The 22,279-nt window shown below is 36.8% G+C and overlaps 1 protein-coding gene across 9 annotated transcripts; it reads right to left on the reverse strand.

Annotated features, from left to right (window-relative positions):
* Nucleotides 1–1,210: 1,210 nt before the first annotated feature.
* On the reverse strand, nucleotides 1,211–21,968 carry LOC131323130 (MADS-box protein SOC1-like). Of its 9 annotated transcripts, none has more exons than XM_058354802.1 (8): nucleotides 21,657–21,968; nucleotides 20,913–21,115; nucleotides 9,007–9,088; nucleotides 3,407–3,489; nucleotides 3,195–3,294; nucleotides 2,685–2,720; nucleotides 1,964–2,005; nucleotides 1,211–1,643 (listed from the first exon to the last, which is right to left on the reverse strand). In XM_058354802.1, exons 2-8 carry the CDS (start codon nucleotides 21,092–21,094, stop codon nucleotides 1,449–1,451), a joined length of 720 nt encoding a protein of 239 aa, XP_058210785.1. In that variant the 5' UTR covers nucleotides 21,095–21,115; nucleotides 21,657–21,968; the 3' UTR covers nucleotides 1,211–1,448. The 9 variants fall into 9 exon arrangements, with proteins under 9 accessions (XP_058210785.1, XP_058210765.1, XP_058210757.1 ...); XM_058354782.1 differs by having other exon boundaries at nucleotides 2,685–2,726; nucleotides 20,913–21,110; nucleotides 21,657–21,966; XM_058354774.1 differs by having other exon boundaries at nucleotides 2,685–2,726; nucleotides 21,657–21,962.
* Between the last annotated feature and the right edge of the window lie 311 nt (nucleotides 21,969–22,279).

Here is a 22,279-nt window from a genome sequence, read left to right on the forward strand (position 1 = left end):
AAGGGGAGTGCTATATTTGGTGATTTGGTTCAGTGGAATTCAAGTCAAGGTGGAGAATTGTTGGGAATGCCTTGTATTCTTAGTCCCACATTGGTTAATTATGTTGTTCTCGTTTTTTGTAGCCTATTATAAATAAGACTTTTGGGGAACTTCTAAAGTATCTTTTGGACTCTCATATTGTGACTTTTCTAGAGTTATGGATTATATCCGGCTCTTTGTATCTCTTCTTTACATTGGTTAGTGAATCCTCTCTCTCCTCGCCCGTGGACGTATCCATCTTGGGGAACCACGTATATCTTGTGTCTTTGTGATTTCTTGTTTAGTTTTTCAATTTCTCGTTCTTAGCTTGCATTCATAGCGTTCGTTACAACATGTAGCACCTCTTGTATATAAGAGCATCTACAACATTTTTCTCTTTTCGTATAACTAAGGATGTCCGGGCCAATTTATGCACGCATCAGCTAATTATTTGGGACCAATTCATTTACCACACATAGACTAGTTTACCTTGCTAAGTGTTCAACTACGGTTTACTCAGTTAGGCTTAGTATGATTGGGGCTCATGTTTCATTTGAGGTACTTGTATTCTTCCACAGCGTGTAATAAAAAACAGAAGTGACAAGGAAGACAATGAAGATTTCAACTGATGAAGTCTGTTAAACACTACTCATTGTGTTTCTTCTCATATATGCATAAGAGATTTATTGGGCAGGCTAAAACACTTTAAATTGTTTGTCTCAAAATATTCAGCTTGGACCATGCCACCAGAACCTTTGACAATTCAGATTAATGGTAGTACATTGCAATTAGGTGGGTCCACAATTAGCCGACTAGAAGGTTGTCCAAAGTTACTTTACACAAGCAGTTTCCCAAATTTAGCTTGTAATTAGCATGCTAGCTTGATGCATTTTTATAGAAAGGCCAATCAACATTTCATACTTTTTTTTTAAAAAAAAATTCCTTAGCAGAGGAAAGATTTTATTAATCTTTCAAAAACAATTACAAAGAATAAAGGAGAGAGCGAGCATAATGGCATCACAACCACCGACCAAAGACATGGACAATGAGAGACATGATCCCAACTAGGTTAACATTCCACGCTTACTAATCGTTTCATGGATCCATCAAGGATACTGATCAAGTAAGCATGTATGCACCTACACATTTATTTGTTCACACACACACACACATATAGATATATAGAGTCCCCTTCAGGTAATGGCATCCTTATTTAAAATAAAATACGGACGTCCCATTTTCTCATCTTTTTCGATCGATCAAATTTCGATGATCCGTATGCGACGTGCATGGTATTACAAATGCTACTGACACGTTATCTATCTATAATATAATGTGCCACATAGAATGAAGGTGATTGGCAATCCATCATCCAGTACTGCCACATCAAATAGTAATATTCCCAAGCTATATATGTCATTAAAAATCAATTATATATTCAGTTGCGCGCACATGTGAGGCTGAGGCTGAGGCTGAGCATGCTTGAATATTCTCCCTAGCTCCTTAATTGGTGCTGATCCAATGAACAATCCAGTCTCAACATCTGATGAATATTCACTTATTTTTGTGGATGCAACCCTTTCTCTTTCTTCACTTGCTTCTTCCCCTGGTCCTCTTATGCCTAACTGCATCATTTTATAGATAAAAAAAAAACATTTAATATAATTGGATCTTAATTTTAAGTACCATTAACTCCCAAGCAACTTGTTTGGTCAAATTGAGCAAGGCTAATGGAAAATATTTGAAAATATTTTCTTCTGACTTGATCCATGTCATTGATACTAGTATAAAATCAAGACTATCAAAACTTTCTTCCAAAATTTTCACTCAATCCCTTTTCTTTCTATTCACTGCTATTTCTTTCCCTCGACGAAACATTCCCTTAGATTTACATCACAAAAATGAGAAGAAAATAAAGGCTGTATAAGGGAAAAAAGAGAATCACCTTCTCACACAGCATGGCATTTTCAGCTTCTAGGGTTTTCTCCTAAAATAAATGCAGAAAAAAAAACAAATAAACAAATATGAAACTGCCAATGAGTCTCAGTTAATCTCAACCAAAACAATAAGTTTATTGGCCATTAAAAACTCTGGAACTCGAATTTCTCTATAGAGTCGTCAAAAGTCAGGACTCAATATCATATTATATTAACTTGTGGATTTTTCAGATGGAAAATAAAATGACAGGTGCCAAATAATATGAATTCACCTTTTAACTTTATTATATACTTCCTCCGTCCCTCTTTTTAGGTGTCTAACTTCATAACTCCAATTTATTAAGGAGACATCATCATTAAACATTTCATATCAACTTTTATCTCCACTTTCTCTACTTACCTTCTATGGAGACATCATCATTACACTTTTACTCATTAACTTTTCAAAATGAAATCTACTTTTAGGGGCAAAATAGGAAATGCACCAACTTTTACCCATTAACTTTACAAGATAGACATTTATTAAGGGACAGTCCAAAATGGAATACTGGACTCTAAAAAAAGGGACGAAGGAAGTACTATATTCCTTACTTTTCCTTTTCATTCTCTTTTCCGTCCATAAAGGATAAAATTTTCGCCGAATTTTCATGAATTAAACAAAAGCCTCACTAAAATAATGTGTCACTAAGGAGTAAGGACCTGATGAATTAATAGTTGTGATAGTTTTACCTTTTCTTTGAATTGATCAACTTGTTCCTTCAAAACCTGCATCTGAATCATAAACATGAATGAAAGGAAGTATAGGAATAAGCTAATATTTCCATATCTAATTCTTGTTTGATTTCGTTTTTGTTCTTCTGTTTCATCTCCTGCAAAACACAAATATGTTCATTTAACGTTTTCAAAAACCGATTTGTAGAATTCTTTTTTTGGGTTTGGCACAACACATTTTTTAGGAACATTTGACTGATGTCTTTAATTATATGTTCAAAAACCAATTTTAACTATGGATTCCACCCCCCCAACTTGATGTACCATTTGTCAAGTTTTCCTTTATAAATTTGTAGCCGATAATATATAATAATTAAAAAATCGCTTTTAGCTAACAATAACAAACAAACATGACACTAAAACAGTCCACAACAGTTTTCTATTGTCCCAAATATGATTTTGAAAAAGTGTTCTGAGAAGCTGATTATGAAGGAACGAAAAAATTGTCATGAGATAGATGAAAGGAACCTTTCTGGCCCGAACTTTGCTCACGCTCCACTCTAACTGTTGTTCAATTTGTTGCAGTTCTTCAATGGTGCATAACCCTAGACCTTCTCCCAAGAGTTTACTATAATGGATGTTCCAATTCAAGGCATTAGAATCAATGCATGGAAGTTTTTCAAATATGACTTCAATACATTCATGTTTAGTGCCAAACAATTAGTCCTTTAGTCCCAAACCGTTTGGCAACTTCAGCAGCCTCTATCTTCTTTGCAGTTTCTGCTACATCCTCCTTCAAGTGCTGCCATTTGAGAATGAATAACTGTCAGAGGAAATTGAGTTCTACAAGTTCACATAATATGGGGCGAAAGTCGGTGTGCACAAATCCAGACATAAATAGGTTGAAACCATTGGATGCAAGTGGGCTCTATATAAAAAATAATGACTGGCTCAAGGGCATCAGACGATCCGGGATACATCTATGTCTGGATCGATTTGTACATGTAAGTCTGCGTACGTACCTTATCTTTTACATAGGTCTTATACGAGTTTCTTTGCAAAAACATGGATTTTAATGTGTTACCATGAGGATGGATAATAGGAAACTCTAAATTATAAGTATAAACACAAAAACCATACCACACAACACGCCTTACCATGAGGATGGATAATAGGAAACTCTGAATTATAAGTATAAACACAAAAACCATACCACACAACACGCCTTGAACAACGACTAATTAGTTCATGTAAACAGCACTTTACTACCCTAAAGTATAGCTCACATTTCATTTTGGCTCTTAAAAGTATATATTTTTTCAATTTAGTCAACCTATCACATTTTCTTCAATGTGGCCTTGGTAACAACTTCCGTCAATCTCTAACAGAAGACATCACGTTGCACTTAATCGAAGTGCCAACTACAAAATAATTTGTTGGTGGATAATGTAAAACTGGCAAACAACAAAATATTTCTACTCACTATGCCTTTGGATGAGAATTCTACCCTAAAAATTGAAAAGACCGATGACTCCTTGCTTTGGCATTGGAGATATGGACGTACATTTGAACTATAAAGGACTGAGACTATTGAGGCAAAAGAATATGCATGGTGGTTGGACTTCCTACAATTGAACGAAAAGACATAACTTGTGAAGGATGTATATATGGAAAAGTGCACAGATTAATTGCCATTTCCAAAAACTGCATGGTGAGCAACATCTCCACTTGAACCGACGCATGCTGACATTTTTGGACCAACAAGGACTCAATCATTTGGAAGCAAAAGATATTTTCTTTTGTTTGTTGATGATTCTAGCAGGATGATGTACGTGGGTATACTTCCTGGAGCAAAAGTTGGAAGCGTTTTCACACTTTATCCAGTTCAAGAAGATGGTGGGACAGACAAAGTGGTCATCTCTTGAAAGTCCTCAGAACCGATTGCGGACGAGAATTCATATCCAAAGAATTCATAACCACTGCAACAATGAAGGAATCAGATGTCAGCTCACAATCCGTTACACTGCTCAACAAAATGGTGTGGCCGAACAAAAGAATTGTACAATTGTCGAGATGGCATGAGCATGCTGTAGACACCCCAATTTGGATGCCTTAGATATCTTTTAAGTCCCTGATGATGATAAATGGAGTTCAATTTTTAATCATTGGATGAGAGTTTAACCATTTTGGAACAAATCCTTCAATTCCTTCAAAAACCCAAAAGTCAACCCTAAGTCAACTCTACCGTACGGCGGACCTTTCCACCGTACGACAAACCAATGTCATCCCAACCGACTTACAGTTAGGGCGGTTAACAACTCTACCGTGTGGCAGAAGTATAATCCCCGTACGGTACACCCAATTGCCATACGGCACTGTGTTACTTGTGCCACCACCTTTTTCGATTTCAAAAATAACGGCCAAGCTTTTTCAGGTATGGCCTAGCCTACCATAGCCTTGCAGAAGGTCGGTTCTAGTCTTGGAGACCACTCAAAGGCTGTGAAAATCACTCTATAAATACCTCAAGGATGTTTTCGATCAAAAAAAGAGAAACAAGTGAAAAAAGAAGAAGGACGAATTCTTCAGGCAAGAAACAGTTTACCAAAGGCAATACTCACTCTCAACCTTCCAAAAACACCACCTTCTTCCAAAACCAAGACCAAAACCATTTCAAAAGCAACCTAAAATCCAAAGACAAGTCCCATATCTTGTCACTGCAGTACATCAAAGCCTAAGTATTCGTTCAAACTCATACCAAAAGACATTACAACATATAGCCACAACTTTCCAAAAGAGGTTTTATTCCAAAAGGTAAAATTCCTTTCCAAGTTCAGTTCCTGTATTCTGAGGGGAGCCATTAAGCCTAGGCTGGTTCTCGATACAAAAATCAGCATTGAAGCCCTAAAGCCAATACCGTACGGCATATCCATTGTTTCATACGACAGAGGCGTCCCAGGGGTAAAATCCTTTTGACACTTCTTTTTCTTCTGGTTCATCAATACTAGGGGTGATACCGGTCCAGTTTCGACCGGTTTGGGTGTATTTTTCGGTCGAAACCGGTTATCCGGTTTGAGATTTTTAGAAACCGAAACCGGTTGAGATAAATCGGTCTGGTTTCGACCGGTTCAACCGGTTTCGACCGGTTCAACCGGTTTCGGTCCGGTTTATCCGGTTTTCATTCATGGGCCATATTTTTAGCCCAACACATCAAAAAATTCACAATTCAACCCATAAAATATCAACCAAAAATCTATAATTCAACCATTTTTTTTTGGCCCAACAAAAAAGGATCAATTTTGAGCCAAATACATAAAAATATTTATTAGACCAATATACACCACAAAATATCAACCAAAAACCCATAATTCAACCCCTCCCCTATGTTTTTATATATATGTATGTATATATATCTATATATATATATGTATGTATATATTATACATTTATATAACCGGTCCGGTTTCAACCGGTTTTTAAAACACATAAACCGGATCGAAATTATTTTTCCGGTTTATAAAATTTTATAAACCGAAACCGAATCGAAATTATTCAACCGGTTTAAAAAATTCGGTCCGGTCTGATTTTTCCGGTTTCGATCGATTTTCCGGTTTCGAGTAACAGCCCTAATCAATACCATGAAGGAGGAGAGTGATGTTTTCTACTATACATTGATGGTGCTCTGTTTAGAAGTGATTTATGCCTTGTCAGTTAAAAACCCTTTCAAAAAAATCTATTTCCAATAACGAACCGTGCAAGGCACACATATCAAGAAGCACACATTCACTACAAAAACAGTGTTCTGGAAACTATTTTAAGAGACTGATCCAAAGGTTCCAGTGCTGTACGGCATACCCTATGCCGCACGGCAATGGTTCACGCAGAGTAAAATAAAAAGTCATTTCCTTTGCTTTCTTGCAATTAAATGTTTATATTCAAGCATGCCTATTGATATTTGCTTCTTAGGTGAAATATATATTGTTTACATGCTATAAATTGTTTATGTGGCATAAAGGTTAATCAATAAAATAATTTTTCAAATCCAACAAGTATTAGTAGAGACCGATTTTTATCGGGCGAGAGGGGTGCCGTAAAATTCCCCTCTCGTAACCTGGCTCCCGAACCTAACTGTTTTCGATAGACCAAAACCTTTTTCCAAATCAAGAGCAAAAGAGTCACATTTTTCTAAATAACGATTTCTCAGGTGACAATCCTTCTCAAAATCTGGGTGGTGACTCTCAAACAAACATTTTTCTTTTTGTAAACTAAAAATACAAAAAGAGCAATAATAAAAGGAAAAATTAAGGCCTTTTCCAAATGAAAAGAAATTGATTTTTCCGAGGGGCTGCGAGCCCACACGTGCTCACAAACCGAAAGGACTTCCAAACACTTTTTGGGCCGAAGCCATAAACATAGCAGTTTTCATCCTCAACTGGTCCCCAACAAAGCAGCTATCATCAAAACTCCTTATGAAGCTTGGCACAATCGCAAGCCGATGGTAAACTTTTTAAAAGTTTTTGGATGCATTGCCTATTCTCATGTTCCTCCTCAAAACAGGAACAAATTTGATGAAAAGGGAGAAAAGTACATTTTCATCGGCTATAGTGATGAATCAAAAGGCTTCCGGCTTTTTGATCCAAAACTTAACAAGTTGGTGACTAGCTTCCAGAGATGTGCACTTTGATGAAATGAAAGCTTGAGAGTGGGAAAGCGAAAACTCCCACGAAGCCGAAAATTTTATACAACCAAGCTTTTGAAGAACTAGATGAAAGTGAGCCAAATTCCCCTACCGGTCCAATTTCACCAGCGGATTCACCGAATTTGCAACAAAGTCCAGTAGTTGAAGTAAGTGACTGAGAATCACCAAGAAGGTACGCCCACTACGAGAAGTTTATGATGCATGTAATTTTGCATGTTTATCTTGTGAGCCTCAAAACTATGAAGATGCAATGAAGTATGGAAAAAAGCAATGGACGACGAAAGTTCTTGTTTGAAAAAATCAATTTGAAGTACAAGATTGATGCAAACAAATTTCGCCAAATTCAATTATCTCAAGGAGTGGAGGATGATGCAGGCCACCATTTTAATTAATCTAAAAATATTAAAATTTTAGTTTATTATTTTGAATGTAGTATTTTAAAAGGAATCGTTCCATTTATAGCCATAAATTGCCTAGAATATTAGGTTTCTTAATTAGGTTGATTCTATTTTCCTTGTTATTTCTTATTTTCCAATGTTTAAATTTTTAGCTTTTCTTTATTTTATTTCGTTTTTAGTATTTCTAGGCTATCATTATAAATAAGGATGTAAGCCTTAGGGCTAGTAGGTTGTTTATAATTTGATTAACAAAAATTGATGAGAGCTTTCTCATTATCGTGTGTTCGTAGAGGGAGTATCGATCTCTAGTTTATGCTTGTTCGGGATTGTTCTTGTTACGCATTTCTTGATCTTTTTCAACACGCCTCCCTGCATCACATTGCCATGACGAAAAATCCCGTATTTTATGCTAGAATCAAACATATCGAACTTAATTCGCCATCACTTTATAAGAAACTTGGTCAGATCTGAAGAAATTCAATTGAAGTTCTTGAACATAAACGAGCAACTTGCAGACAGTTTTACCAGAGCCGTTTCATCCAAGAAGCTGGAGCAATTTAAAACTAACTTCCGCATTACAAATTAAGTGGGGGTATTAGAATAAATAATTTCTAACGAATAAAATTGTGTCTTGAATAGTCTGCCCGTGAATGGCAGGTCAATGCATGCATCTAGCTCTATCTAAGTGAAATAATGTGGCCTCAAGATAACTTGTAATAAGTATGGTGCACCATTGTGTTGTGTAATAACTGATGAGCATATAGGGCTAATTAAGGTGTAGCCTTGCATAAGGCAGTACCACTTGTATTCCTGAAGCAAGAGAAAAACAAAAAACAGTCCTTCCTTTTTTTTTTAATCTACTCTCTCTCTCTCTCTCTCTCTCTCTCTCTCTCTCTCTCTCTCTCTCTCTCTCTCTCTCTCTCTCTCTCTCTAACCTACTTTGCCTCCTTTGATCTCCTACACCAGTGGGGGTATCACAGAAAATCGATCCCACCTTGTTATTCACCCCAAATCCGGTAGAGCCATGTCGCATTTTTTCGTTCCCTGGGAATTTGGATGTCATTCCGCTAACTAGTCTTCCGATAAAAATCAGTAGTCGATGGCTCAAATTGAATAGAAACTGTAAAGTAAGCGCTAAAATTGAGAAATAATTAACTCGATCTAGAGTGCAAAAGTGTAATTGACACACAATATGTGAATAATCTCAAATTAATTATATAGTAGTATGACCAAAGAGGGGTATAACCTGTGGGTCTTTTCCCTCTAATGAGTGATCAACTGGAACATCTTTCTTGCACTCCCGGTACCGCTTCATCGTCTGCAGCACGCTGAGGTTTTCAAAATTTGTACAAAAACTAGTCATTGCATTGTACCCCTTTGACATCTAATTGATCAAGGCAAAAACTAAAAGAACACAAATGTGATGATAAAAAAAAAATATTTGATTACAACCACGAGAATCTCGAAGAAAAAAAAAATTAACTAAAGTTTGAAGAAATCACTTAAAAGGGTTTAAGGCCCCATATATACATTTCAAAAAGCACTGACAGGGCTGAGGAATAACATTTAATTTGGAGTTTTTATACTAAGTTTCGAAATCTGGCGTTTCTATACTTGGGATACCTCAAAGGATTTCACCTTAATTACGTTCTTGAATAGCTAGATAACCATCTTTTGACTAACTACATTACATACAGCCCTCTCCCGCCATCGACTCTTTTGAAAATCTGTTGTACTAGTAGTTAATTAATTAAGTCTGGGCATGCAGGAATCAACGAAAATGGAATAAATCTATTAACTCGCGCGATCGAAGAATTACAAGAACTAGGGGAAAATTAAACAGACCATTCATGTTATATTTCATTTTCTATCTGCTCGATCAAGTACTCTCATAAAATATCTTGTATTATATATAGCAGGTGATAGAACCTAATCCTCATTAAGCTCCCTTAGTTTGTGCAACTAAAGCTACATTGATGCTACATTGCAGGTTTTCATGGAAAGTTTGGTCATACATTATGGACTGGTGGGATCTCAAATGGGTCTGCCCATCCACTCTGTTAGATCACATGAGATAGAGTTTGGTTTGGAAACACTTTCTCAAATCTGGAAAAAGCTGTGTGAGAAATTAGCTTCTTTGTGGTGGTTTGGTCCCTTTGGAAGGAAAGAAATAACAGAATTGTCAACAATAAAATGACTGATATGGATCAATCAATGCGTAGAGGTGATAAAAGCAAGAATAGCCATCTGGACCAAAGGCAAATTCAACATCAAAGATGCTTGGGTGGTACAAGGAAAATCAGATTGTGAATGGTCTGTGTCTAAGGATGGGCCGGGTCAGCTTTTTAGTTTCTTTTCCTTATTCAACTTGAGTGTTGGATGTTTTTTCTGTTGTTCGGTATATGATTAGGTTGTAGGAGTATATCCCATCTGGGATCTGGTAAGCTTTGATACCTTAATTTTCAAATCTTTTTCCTTTCTCGATGTACCCTCGTCAAGTTTTAATAAAATTTTATTTGCCGATCAATTAAAAGAAAAAAAAAAAAAAAAAACTAGAGCATTTATTAGCTTCTTTCGTTAGCAAACTAATGTCTATCTCTAAATCAAGTTATGCTCCCTTGACATGATGCTTTTATATATGATGATCATAGAATGTTGCATAATCAAGGAATGACATGTTCACAAAGTGAGTTTAGCCAACAAGAGAATGCTAAGAAGGAAGTGTGGCAAACCCAACAAAAAACACGACTGTAGATAAACAAATTAACAAGTATATCACCTACTGATCAAGATAGAATGAGAGAAAATAAATCACAGCAGTTAATACACTTAACAAGTAAACCAAGAGATATGCTTAATGCATGGTTACTGTGGGATTCTCGATCTTCAGATAGGACACGTCTGAAGTTGTCTGGTTAGGATGGGTTTGAGCCTAGCTCCGTCACCTAACCGGCACAATAAAGCATGACTAAAGAACCACACCGGATGGACTTCGGGATGGTCCTCCAGCGCGTGGATAAGAAAAGTGCAAAGCAAGGAGGAGTGAGCTAGGGTTTTAGTGTGGAACACAATGTACCTTCTATTGGTTAGCCTTGCTTTCCTTTTATAGAGGATCCATCCTTGTTCTCCAAGTACGTGCGCGTGCCTTTTTTTTTTTTTCCTCGGCAAAAGAGAATTTTATTGAACTCGACAAGGGTACATCGAGAAAAGAGGAAAGAAAAGAGGCCACTTAGATCCCATCCCAAAAGACCAAATGGCAAGAGGAAAACAAACTAGAGAAAAACAGTGGGGGCACATCCAACAAGTAGATTGGAAGTGCAAAGCTCAGAAACCACAAAACTCCCAAACTTCTACATTCTCAGTTATATTCTAATGCGCCTGATCACCTCTATGCCCCTTTTGAAGTCTTCCACTGTGTAGTCTGTGATATTAAACTTTGCCTTGATCCAAAACGAAACTCTAGTTTTGATTAAGTCCACAACTTCAGCTACATCCATATGCTTGTTACTGAAGATAACCTCATTTCTAGCGATTCAAATTGACCATAGACTTGCAAAAAGAATTGATTCCCAACATTTCGTTTCCAGGTTTTTGAAAGAATTATCGAACGGTTCAAACAAAAACTGCTCGGATGAAGCCCTTTTCGATCTTTTTTTTTTTGCCGATTTCTCGCGGGTACCCTTAAAATCACGTTCTGAACACATTGAGCGGCTCGGATCATCGAAATTCGATCGGGAAATAGAAGAAATGAGGACGTTCGCATTTTAACTAAAATGCGGACTCCCTTATTTGAGACTGACTCTGTGTGTGTGCGCGTGTGTATATATATATAGTGATTGGTTTCTTCATGAAACCAAGACTTGTGAACAAAACCCTTGTGATTCATCAATTCTAGTTCGGCTTCAAATATTGAAGCTTATGTGACTCTCAAATTTCTAAATTAAATGAAACTACCGATTTTGGCCTTCATTCATAGCAAAACCGAACCAAACCGACCCGTGAACACAACAATATGGTTGATCCTATCAATGGTATCCAGTTATGTGTGGATCTTAATTCAGCGGCAGAGGTCAAAGATACTAGGAAAGCAAAATGGAAACAGAAATCAATTGAAAAGACGTCGCGCATTCTTAAATCTAAGAAGAGAGGGGGAAGCAAGAAGGAAAAATGCATTGTGTTTAGATCTGCGATTGTTGCCACAATTTTATGTGTTTTTCTGGAGGTACTAACAGTTTTCACCTAGATGAGGTAAAGGCTGCTCGGTCTATTGAGAAAATGTTGGGCGAAGACTACTTGGGTAATGATGAGGAAGTGATGAACACCCAATATTGTAGATATTTGGTGCGACTAGTCCCGTTTTATGTTATTTTATTTTATGTTTGTTTAGCTTTTATAGTGATATTGCACGTAAGGTAGGTTTTTATGTGTTTCAGGTAATTCGTATAAATAAGGTGTGTAGAACACCAAGGAATACTCCGGGTGCAACCAAGTACTTAAGGCCATGTGCCACCCCATTGTCGTGCATGAAGAGATGGTTTGGAGGTTGTTCGAGACGCCCAAGGGTCAAGGGAATTGAAGGACGTGAGGATTTTACCAAAACTATTCATTTTCCTTCCAGCTGAGGGTAGAATCATCATATCTTTTGATGTACAAATTATAATGGATCCAAACCACTTGGGTTAGAAAGTAGACTCGACGAGCTTTCCAACGGTCCAAAGAACACCCAAATTCGAGTTTGGGAGTTTTCGAAGCAAGCTCGCAAAATTGCCCAAAAATTTGTCAAGCAAAGCCAGTACCGGTACTGAGGAATTTCCAGTACCGGTACCCACTGTCCAGAGAGCAGAAAATCCAGCCCGTTGAAGCTTGGTGCCAGTACTAAGGAATTTCCAGTACCGATACTGCCTGGGAAAAATCTGCACATTTTTGTAACTTTTTCAACCTTTCATTTATGAAAAATTTCCATTTATGGAGCATTTTTGGGATATTTAGGGACCTTTTGGTCTTTTTTAAAGTTGATTTACAAGCCATATAAATAGGCTTGTATGCCTTTTACGGAAATGATGGCCATTAGTTAGTTTTAAGCCTGAGTTTTTTAATTTTTGCTCTAGGTTTCTTCATTTGTAGTCTTTCAAGTCATTCTCTTCAAGAACTTAAGTAAATTTAAGTGTTTTGATGTTTTCTCATGTATTAAAGTTGTAGCTACTTATTAGATCTTTTATAAAATCAAGTTTATTTTCGTTTCCTATGGTTAAATATCATGTCTTGTTTTTCTGTTATGCTTTGTTCTTTAAGTATGGTTGAGTAGTCTTTTGGCTAATCTATCCCAATGATTTAGGTTGTTGTTTGTTTTCGAACTCTCTGGCTTAAAGAATGATTTTCGGAATTGAATTAACCTAGCCATTTATGGTCTAAACTAGGGGTGTTAACTTCTTGGCATGCCGTTTAGTCAAGCGGTCTTGGCACGCAATATGTCTAGAGCTCGTGGCCTCCTACGTGTTCAATTCATTAGTAAATCAAGTTGGTTTAATTCCGATAAATCAAATATTTTGATAAACGTAGTCTTTAAAGCTAAATCTTCCGAGTGTGAGCGGGCGGTCGTGACTCTCACTTGAGTTATAATCGAGAGTTGATATCGCTTAAGTCACGGGATGGATGATCCCTAGACTTGCCTCTTTTAGTTTTTTAAACTCATTTCTAGACTTTTCGCCTTAGTATTTCCACTTTCAAAGCAAAACCAACAGTTGGCCGGCTAAACGCCACAATCCTTACATAAAACCTATAATCTGAACAAGCTATTACCAATTTCATGTGGTACAATCCCGGACTTACCGATTTATTATGCTCTCGATGATCTAGCCCTACGCTTGGGGTTTTCAACCTTATTTGAAGGCAAGGTTATTGGCTAAGCATTTTTGGCACCGTTGCCGGGGAATTTCTTATTATAGCTTATTTGGAGGTTCGACAAACCACTGTAAGTATTTCGTTTAATTTTACTTTGAGCAATGAATACTTCTTCTAGCGGAAACCTCTAACCGATTATCTTATCAAAACTGAGGTGTAACGAAGCTACAGTAAGCGTCATTTGCCTTTTCTTTCATTGTTTATATAGCCGAGGTGGTAGCATAATCCCTCGAAACTGTTTTGAGAGAGGTGGCGGCATAGCCCCTCTAGCCTGTTTTTGTTTATTCTTGTTGAAACAAACAAAAAATGGCCTATTTTCCAAGGTGGCTATGGAGGTTATGCAAAACAATTTGATTGTTCAGTGTCGCTTCCTATATTTTATGGTTTGAACTCAGAAAATCCATTTTCGCATGTTGATAACCTTGAGAAAGCTTTTGCTAGCGATGAAGTGGCTATTTTACAAGTATTCCCAGCGTCTTTGCGTGATAGTGCTCAAGATTGGTTTTATTCTTTGAGTCCAAAATCAACATGGAAAGAGATTGCAAAATAATTTTTTTAAACTTTCACTCCCTCATATGAGACTCATATGTTTCTACAAGAACTATCACATTTCTATCAACAAGATGATGAGTCTTTTCCACAATGTTGGGAGCGATTCAAATATTTTGTATTCTCTTGGTCGAGTTTTTATTGTGAGCTTGGCAGTCTTCTGGCAATCTTTTGCAATGGTTTAAATTCTAAGACATGCCAGGTTGATTTTATATCCAATGACGAATTCCTGGATAAAACCGCTGAAGACGGTTGGGATTACCTTGATGAATTAACCCAAAAACTCTAATTTTGTGAGTTAACTGAAAATTTTGAGGTTACCAATTCTGATGCGAGAGAAAAAGAGCAAATAGAGCCGTTTGTCGTTAGTGAAAGCTATATGCCTTTTGAGGAGTCATTGCCAATAGTTGCACTGAACAATCAAATATTCTTGGCTCTCGACGATGCCACCCCTCCTATTGAGTATCCACTTTCGCAAGAGTTTTTAAAATTCAAATTGATTGATTTTGTTGGTGTTGATGAATTTGATTTGGTTTACCATCCTTATATTGTGGATTTTATCAACTCTTTGAAAATCAATCTATTGTGGAATGCGCACTTGGTTGAAATTAAATTTCTCAAAGGACTTCGGGACTTGCTTTACTCAAAGTATTTATTTTTGTGGCATGGCCGAATTCAATTTTTAACCAAGATTTTGGAGTGGAGTGATGTGCTCATGGTTATAGCTCTTAATGGTACAATTAATGTTCGAAATCCGCATTTGGCTGAAGACGTTTGAACTAGGCATTCCAATTTTTTATTTTTATTTTTTCTATTTTGCTCTTGATAGTCTGGTATAGCCACCCGTTTCGAGCTTGAAGTTGTTGTATGACTTGCTTTATGACGCTTTGAGTGAGAAATGGAGAGAAAAGTAGTACCAGTGTAATCACGTGAAGATTTGGTTGTGTTTTACTTTCGGTTACCTTTTAGCCCAGATAACACAAGCCAGACAATTCTAATGTCATTTGCATGTTAGTAGGTTCCGTCCTCCGGTTCTGCAGAGTTAACATGCTACCACACCAACCTTGGTGGTTTGGGTCTAACGTTGGAGTGAGTGAGGCATTCAGAAGCCCTAAGCATAAGTGCGATTACGTGTCGCGGTTGTTAGTTCGATAAAGCCTTGACCATGGCCCTGTGTGACTAGCTGGTGGTTCCGTCATGATGAACCGAAGGAGTGAAGCCTTGGAAGCACAACACAACTTCGGATTGAATAGAGGGAATGACATAAAGCCTCCAACTTGGTCAAGGTATACGGGGGTTGACATTCTCCCGAAGGTACAATTTTTTGTTCTCCCCTCTCTATTCTGTTATTTTTCGTGCTATGAGGACATAGTACCGTTTAAGTTGGGGGGAGGGATATATATATATATATATATATGTGTGTGTGTGTGTGTGTGTGTGTGTGTGTGTGTGTGCGCGTGCGTGCGCGCTATATATATGTTTTTTTTTTTGAGACGTGTCTCATACTCTCATGGTTTTCATTAAAAATTTAAATTTTTTCGCTTTTTCTTGCAATCCTCCCTCGTTAGTAATGTTTTTGCATGTTAGATACTTTAATTATGCTCAATCGCGTAAATAATGACGAGTCATGTATCCCGTCGAATTTGGTTATGTGTTTGAATCCATGTCACATGCATATGCATGAACATTTATGAACAAGTTAAGCCTAAAAGTCAAGTGTTGTGCATCGCTAGAGTAGAGATTGGTTTCTTAAGCATCACATGTTTTTCGTTCTCATTTCTCGTATTTGCGTAAATAATATCTTTTGTTCATACTTGAGTAGTGTATATATCGTTCATGCATCTTGTTGGAGTTGTTGGCGTACGAAGGAAATAATTCAAGTCATTTTTGTTTGATTAAACCACATAAAAGTCTCCTCGTCCATGTTTTGAACCATAGTCCGAGTCGAGTCCGTTGTTCAAACTTAGGTAACCGGATGTTTGGAGGGTTGCCTGAAAATATTTCTCAATGTTTCAAGGAGGTTTGGGAGAGGTGTGAATTTGATAGAAGTGATTGGGATGCAAAAAGGCAAAGAATTAGTATGTGATTCCTTATCTCTCCTCTCCCACTACAAAAGCTAAAGCCCCAAATTTTCTTCTCTCTCCAAAGTCCTCAAAATTGGCCCCTCAATCTCTTTCACTACAAATCTCACCTCAAATGACCCTATTCCTCAAAAGAAAATCAAAGAAATGATACGAAAGAGAAAAATCGGATTCGAAAGAGGGTTGAATACTATGATGAGAGGATTGGTGTGACCTTTGGGCTAGCTTACATTCTGGATGAGAAAGAGTCCGATGGAAAGGGGAGTTCGAGGCTCAATACCGTGAGAAGCCGGATGAGGATGACGACTAGGCGTGTTGGAGTCGGTGGTATTGTTTTAGTAGGACTTATCTAGTAGTTTTCCTTTATTTCTTCTTTGTAACTTTGTTTGGTGTTTGGCCGATATGTGGCCATGCCTTGGGTAGTTTAGGGTCAGTAGTGGCCAAGGGTAGATGAACTATGCTAGCATATGGCCACTACACTTTTTGTAGTCCCTTTCCCTTTGTATCCAAGGTCGCTATAAGCTAATAAAGTCCTCTATTGATCCAATGTATGCTATTCTTACTCCGTTTGATGCACGATTGATATTTATTGATTTTTAAGTAAGATTTGTTCCTAGTCTTTCCATACTTGTCAATAATTAGCTTTTCTTTCCTTCTAAAAGCACTCTTTTGATAGCATGCATAGCTTTTTGTCTCTTACTATTACATTTACTCGCTAGCCCTTGTCATGGGATATATCTTGTATCTCATTGTGTGAAAAGTCGAATAAGAGCATATCCTTGTCAGTTTTGGAGTTGAAACTCGTTGTGGTGCATGCAAGCTTGACTACTCTAATATGACATAGTTTGTTCGTCCTAGTTCATGGCATGTTTGTGCATGGATTGCATATGATCGGATTTGAAGGGGTGTTTTTGGACTCTTGCCTAGTTGTAGTTATTGAGCATAGTTTTCGTATCTTCGTTTTGGGAAGATTGCATAGCTTAGTTAAATGCTATTTGTTTTAGTTTGCGAGGGATTAGAAATGTTCAAGTTAGGGGGTGTGATGAGCACTCAATGTTGTAGATATTTGGTGCGACTAGTCTCGTTTTATGTTATTTTATCTTGCGTTTGTTTAGCTTTTATAGTGATATTGCACATAAGGTAGGTTTTTGTGTATTTCAGGTAGTTCGTATCAATAAGATGCGTTTGAACGCCAAGGAATGCTCCGGGTGCAACCAAGTACTTAAGGCCATGTGCCACCCCATTGTGGTGCATGAAGAGATGGTTTGGAGGTTGTTCAAGACGCCCAAGGGTCAAGGGAATTGAAGGACATGTGAGGATTTTACCCAAAGCTATTCATTTTCCAACCAGCTGAGGGTAGAATCATCATATCTTTTGATGTACAAATTATATTGGATCCAAACCACTTCAGTTAGAAAGTAGATTCGACGAGCTTTCCAACGGTCTAAAGAACACCTAAATCCGAGTTCAAGAGTATCCGGAGAGAGCCCGCAAAGTTGTCCAAAAATCTGTCAAGCAAAGCCGGTACCAATACTGAGGAATTTTCAGTATCTGTACCCACTGTCCAGAGAGTAGAAAATCCAGCCCGTTGAAGCCTGTTGAAGCCTGGTACTGGTATTGGAAGCCTGGGAAAAATCTGCAGAATTTTTGCAACTTTTTCAACCTTCCATTTATGGAAAGTTTTCACTTATGGAGTGTTTTTGAGATATTTTAGGGACCTTTTGGTTTTTTGTAAAGTTGATTTACAAGCCATATAAATAAGCTTGTATGCCTTTTACGGAAATGATGGCCATTAGTTAGTTTTAGGCCTAAGTTTTCTAGTTTTTGCTCTAGGTTTCTTCATTTGTAGTCTTTCAAGCTTTTCAAGTCATTTTCTTCAAGAACTCAAGTAAGTTTAAGTGTTTTGATGTTTTCTCATGCATTAAAGTTGTAGCTACTTATTGGATCTTCTATAAAATCAAGTTTATTTTCGTTTCCTACGGTTAAATATCATGTCTCGTTTTTCTATTATGTTTTGTTCTTTAAGTATGGTTGAGTAGTCTTTTGGCTAAGTCCTGGGGTAATCTATCCCAATGATAGGTAGTTCTTTGTTTTTGAACTCTCGGGATTAAAGAATGATTTTCGGAATTGAATTAACCTAGCCATTTTTTTGTCTAAACTACGGGTGTTAACTTCTTGGCATGCCGTTTAGTCAAGCGGTCTTGGCACGAAGTATGCCTAGAGCTCGTGGTCTCCTACGTGTTCGATTCATTAGTAAAACAAGTTGGTTTAATTCCGATAAATCACATCTTTTGATAAACGTAGTCTTTAAAGCTAAATCTTCCGAGTGTGAGCGTGCAATCGTGACTCTCACTTGAGTTACAATCGAGAATCGATATTGGCCTAAGTCACAGGATGGATGATCCCTAGACTTGCCTCTTTTAGTTTATTAAACTCATTTCTAGTCTTTTCGCCTTAGTATTTCTACTTTCAAAGCAAAACCAACAGTTAGTCGGCTAAACGTCACAATCCTTACATAAAACTTATAATCCGAACAAGCTATTACTGATTCCCTATGGTACAATCCCGGACTTACCGGTTAATTATGCGTTTAATGATCTAGCCCTACGCTTGGGGTTTTCAACCTTATTTGAAGGCAAGGTTATTGGCTAAGCAGGAAGCTATAAGTAAATTCATGAGTACAGAAGCCGAAAAGGATGCAGGGGCCTTTGTTCAAGGCTCTCAGGATAATAATTGATTCTTAGTCTTCTTAGGAGCGGAGTTTCTTTTAGGTGCCTCTAGGCTTGGTTGGGTCTTGGCTGCGGTGTTTCCTTTTTGGGTTTTTAGGCCTTGATTGGCTTCTCACCATCCAAGGGCGATTATTTTCCCTTCTAGTTCCCAGCGGCGTTTGATTGTCGGAGTATGGGGATGCCTTCTTTTATAGGTTCGCTCTTGCTCTGCTTTCATACTTTATGTTTGGGATCCTTTTAATCTTTGTAATTCATTTCCAAAGATTAATAAAATTATTTTTGCTGTTCAAAAAATAATGTTTGGTATCATAGTTAAACTTTGCACAATACTCATGCAGTCATGCACTCTGTGTCAGAGGCAATAAACTATGCAGTGAGTAGGAATTCGTCACATGGCATTTTGGGAATTGTTTGGAAGGGTAATTCAAGTGAAAGGACATGATTTCTACCTTAGTACTGAAAGAACAAAAATCACAAGGCAGTGAGACCAAAATGGTTTTCCGTCCCATTTCCTGTGGGCGTTTGACATTGTACGTTGATCGGAATGGACCCATTTTTCTCCTACAAAAGAGTCTGGACTTTTGGAGCATAAAATGTTGGGTAGTACAATATGGTCTTATTTGTACGATTTGTTCATTGGTCTTACTATAAATATATAAATTATGGATTATGGATATGACCATGTTAATTCACAGGTTTGTAATTAAGGTTCGGTGTTGGGCAATTTGGTTGGTTTTGGGACTTACTTTCTTTTGTTTGTACATCTTTAGGGTTTTTTGTTCGTTATTCGATTGTTCCCATCTTGTCAACTTATGTTTAATACTCCGCATATCTAGGATTTTTTCATTGTAATGTTTTATTACTAATTTACTGGTCGTTACTTTTTCTTTTGCAATTAAAAAAAGTTGATCATATTTGATTAGTCCGATTATCAATTAGGAATGTAGGGTTCCGTAATAAGAATGATTTCACCATATAGCTAGATATTGGGGGATTATCAAAATCACATAACTTAGTCCTATGTTTTTTTAAGAACGATTAAATTGTCCATAAAACGTGTTGTTATCAACAACCTCTTGTTGCTTTTAAAACCCCATAAAAATGAATTAATCCAGAGTGATGAATTAGGTAAATAGAAGCTATTAATTAAAGTAGAGGTAGAAGATTTTGCCCTTTTGCATGTCAAGCTCAAGAAAAGCTACAAATATACTCTAAATCCAGGAAGAATATTGGACCAATTTGGCAGAAGGAACTAAAATCTAACCTAAGATTAATTAAGTTTGGTATATCCTTCTTTTCCCCCTTTGCTATTGAAGATCAAGAAACTAAATTCTTGATTGTACCCTTTAAAAAATACCGCGACATCAAAGATTGAGAGAGTCCAAACTCAGATAAGCTCAAGCTGGTAACTCCAGATGAGGGTTTTTTGTTTTTTGTCTTATAGTCATAAAACCCTTGATGGAAAACATGCTATTCATTTCTAAACTATATAGTCATAACCACAACTAATAAACTAACTCCTCAAATATTCTGGACCTAAATTTATTGTGTGTGTTTTGGTGAATTAATTTTCAGCAATTGAATCACGTGAAAGTTCTAAAAGAAAGAAAAAATAATTCTCAAGTCATCTTATGACCGAAAATTTAGTTAAATACTTATACTGAGAAATGTGGTACAGAGTATTTGAGCTCACTAAATAACTAATATTAAACCACGAAATATTGAGATGCCGTGTTTTCTTGTCCTTTTAATCTCTCATAACCTTTACTTTTGATTAATATTTTTTTTTTTTTGCCGTTAAAAAAAATATCAACCACAATAAGACATGAAATCAAAACTCTAACGCAAAACCAATATTGTATATACACATGGATACAAAATAGTAATAATACCTTGAACTGGAAAATTCATAGAGCTTTCCCCTAGGAGAGAAGACGATTAGGGCAACCTCGGCATCACAAAGAACGGAGAGCTCAAATGCCTTTTTCATAATCCCATTTCTCCGTTTGGAGAAAGTGATTTGCCTGCTTGTGGGGTTCTCTATTCTCCTCATCTGAGTCTTCCCCCTCACCATCTCTTCCAAACACAGCCTTAACTAATTCAAGAAACACAAACCCAGAACGAAAATCAAGCTCCAATCTTCAACACAACATAAAAATTAATGAGTAAATAGTAAATAATACTCAAATAAGTATGTGTGTGTGTATATATATACATGACAGGACTACAAGAAAAGGAAATTACTTACTATAAATGGTAATGTGTGTAATGAAAGTAAAGAAAATATATCTTGCAAAGATCCAGAAAACAAATTAACCTCAGATTTATTTTCAACACCACGACATCAAAATGAGTACTCCATGTACCATTTTCGAGTTTAATAAAATATTTTGTTTTGACGAGAAAAAAAAAAACATCAAAATGAGTAAATACATATAAAATATATGTATGTATATATAAGTGGGTATGGGATTGTATTTAGAACTGAAAGAAAATAATAGAATCTTAGCAAAATAGGGAAAAATCCAGAAAATCAAAATCCTGAATTCAATTCACGGATGTTTTCTCCTCTTACTTATGTTGGGGATGGGTACTGTGACTGTGAGTGAAAGAAAAACATAAAATAAAAATCTTACGTGCGAAATAGGGAAAGACAGCAGAAGGACTTTTGGGGATGGTTGAGTGAGGAAGATGTATGGCTAAATATAGGAATCACCAAATTGGAGCTTGATTGAATGGCAAAAGACTTCACAATCACAGTCAACTTTCCTTTTTGATAGAATTAATTTACTCTCTCTCTCTCTCTCTCTCTCTCTCTCCAACAACCCACCACAGATAAAAGGATTCTGTGTTGATAAGGATTCTGCTCAATTTCAAAATGAAATGCTAAATGAATCTCTCTTTACTAAAAGGAATTATGTTGCTTGTTTGGGTAAACGTGAATACACAGTACAAAGCCAAAGAGAGAAAATTAGGTCGAGCAGGTGTTCGAAATGTTTAAAAATGTTATTCCGAAGTACCAAAAAAAAAAAAAAAAAGTACCCAAAAAAAATGTTTAAAAAGCTTTCTACTTTTTGCTTTTCAAATAAGAATGAGAACTGAAAAGGTTTTGGTTTTTAGGTAGCTATGTTAGGTATAGTCTATTTTAAGTAAGTTCATTGGCCTCTTGGTTTCGTTTCTTAAAAAATGAAATTGTGGTTGAAAAACGACTTTTATCAGCAAAGTTGTCTGGCTATGTTATCCTTCAACTGTTGCACAG

Source organism: Rhododendron vialii, chromosome 1a (assembly GCF_030253575.1).
Source record: "Rhododendron vialii isolate Sample 1 chromosome 1a, ASM3025357v1".
Taxonomy (NCBI): domain Eukaryota; kingdom Viridiplantae; phylum Streptophyta; class Magnoliopsida; order Ericales; family Ericaceae; genus Rhododendron; species Rhododendron vialii.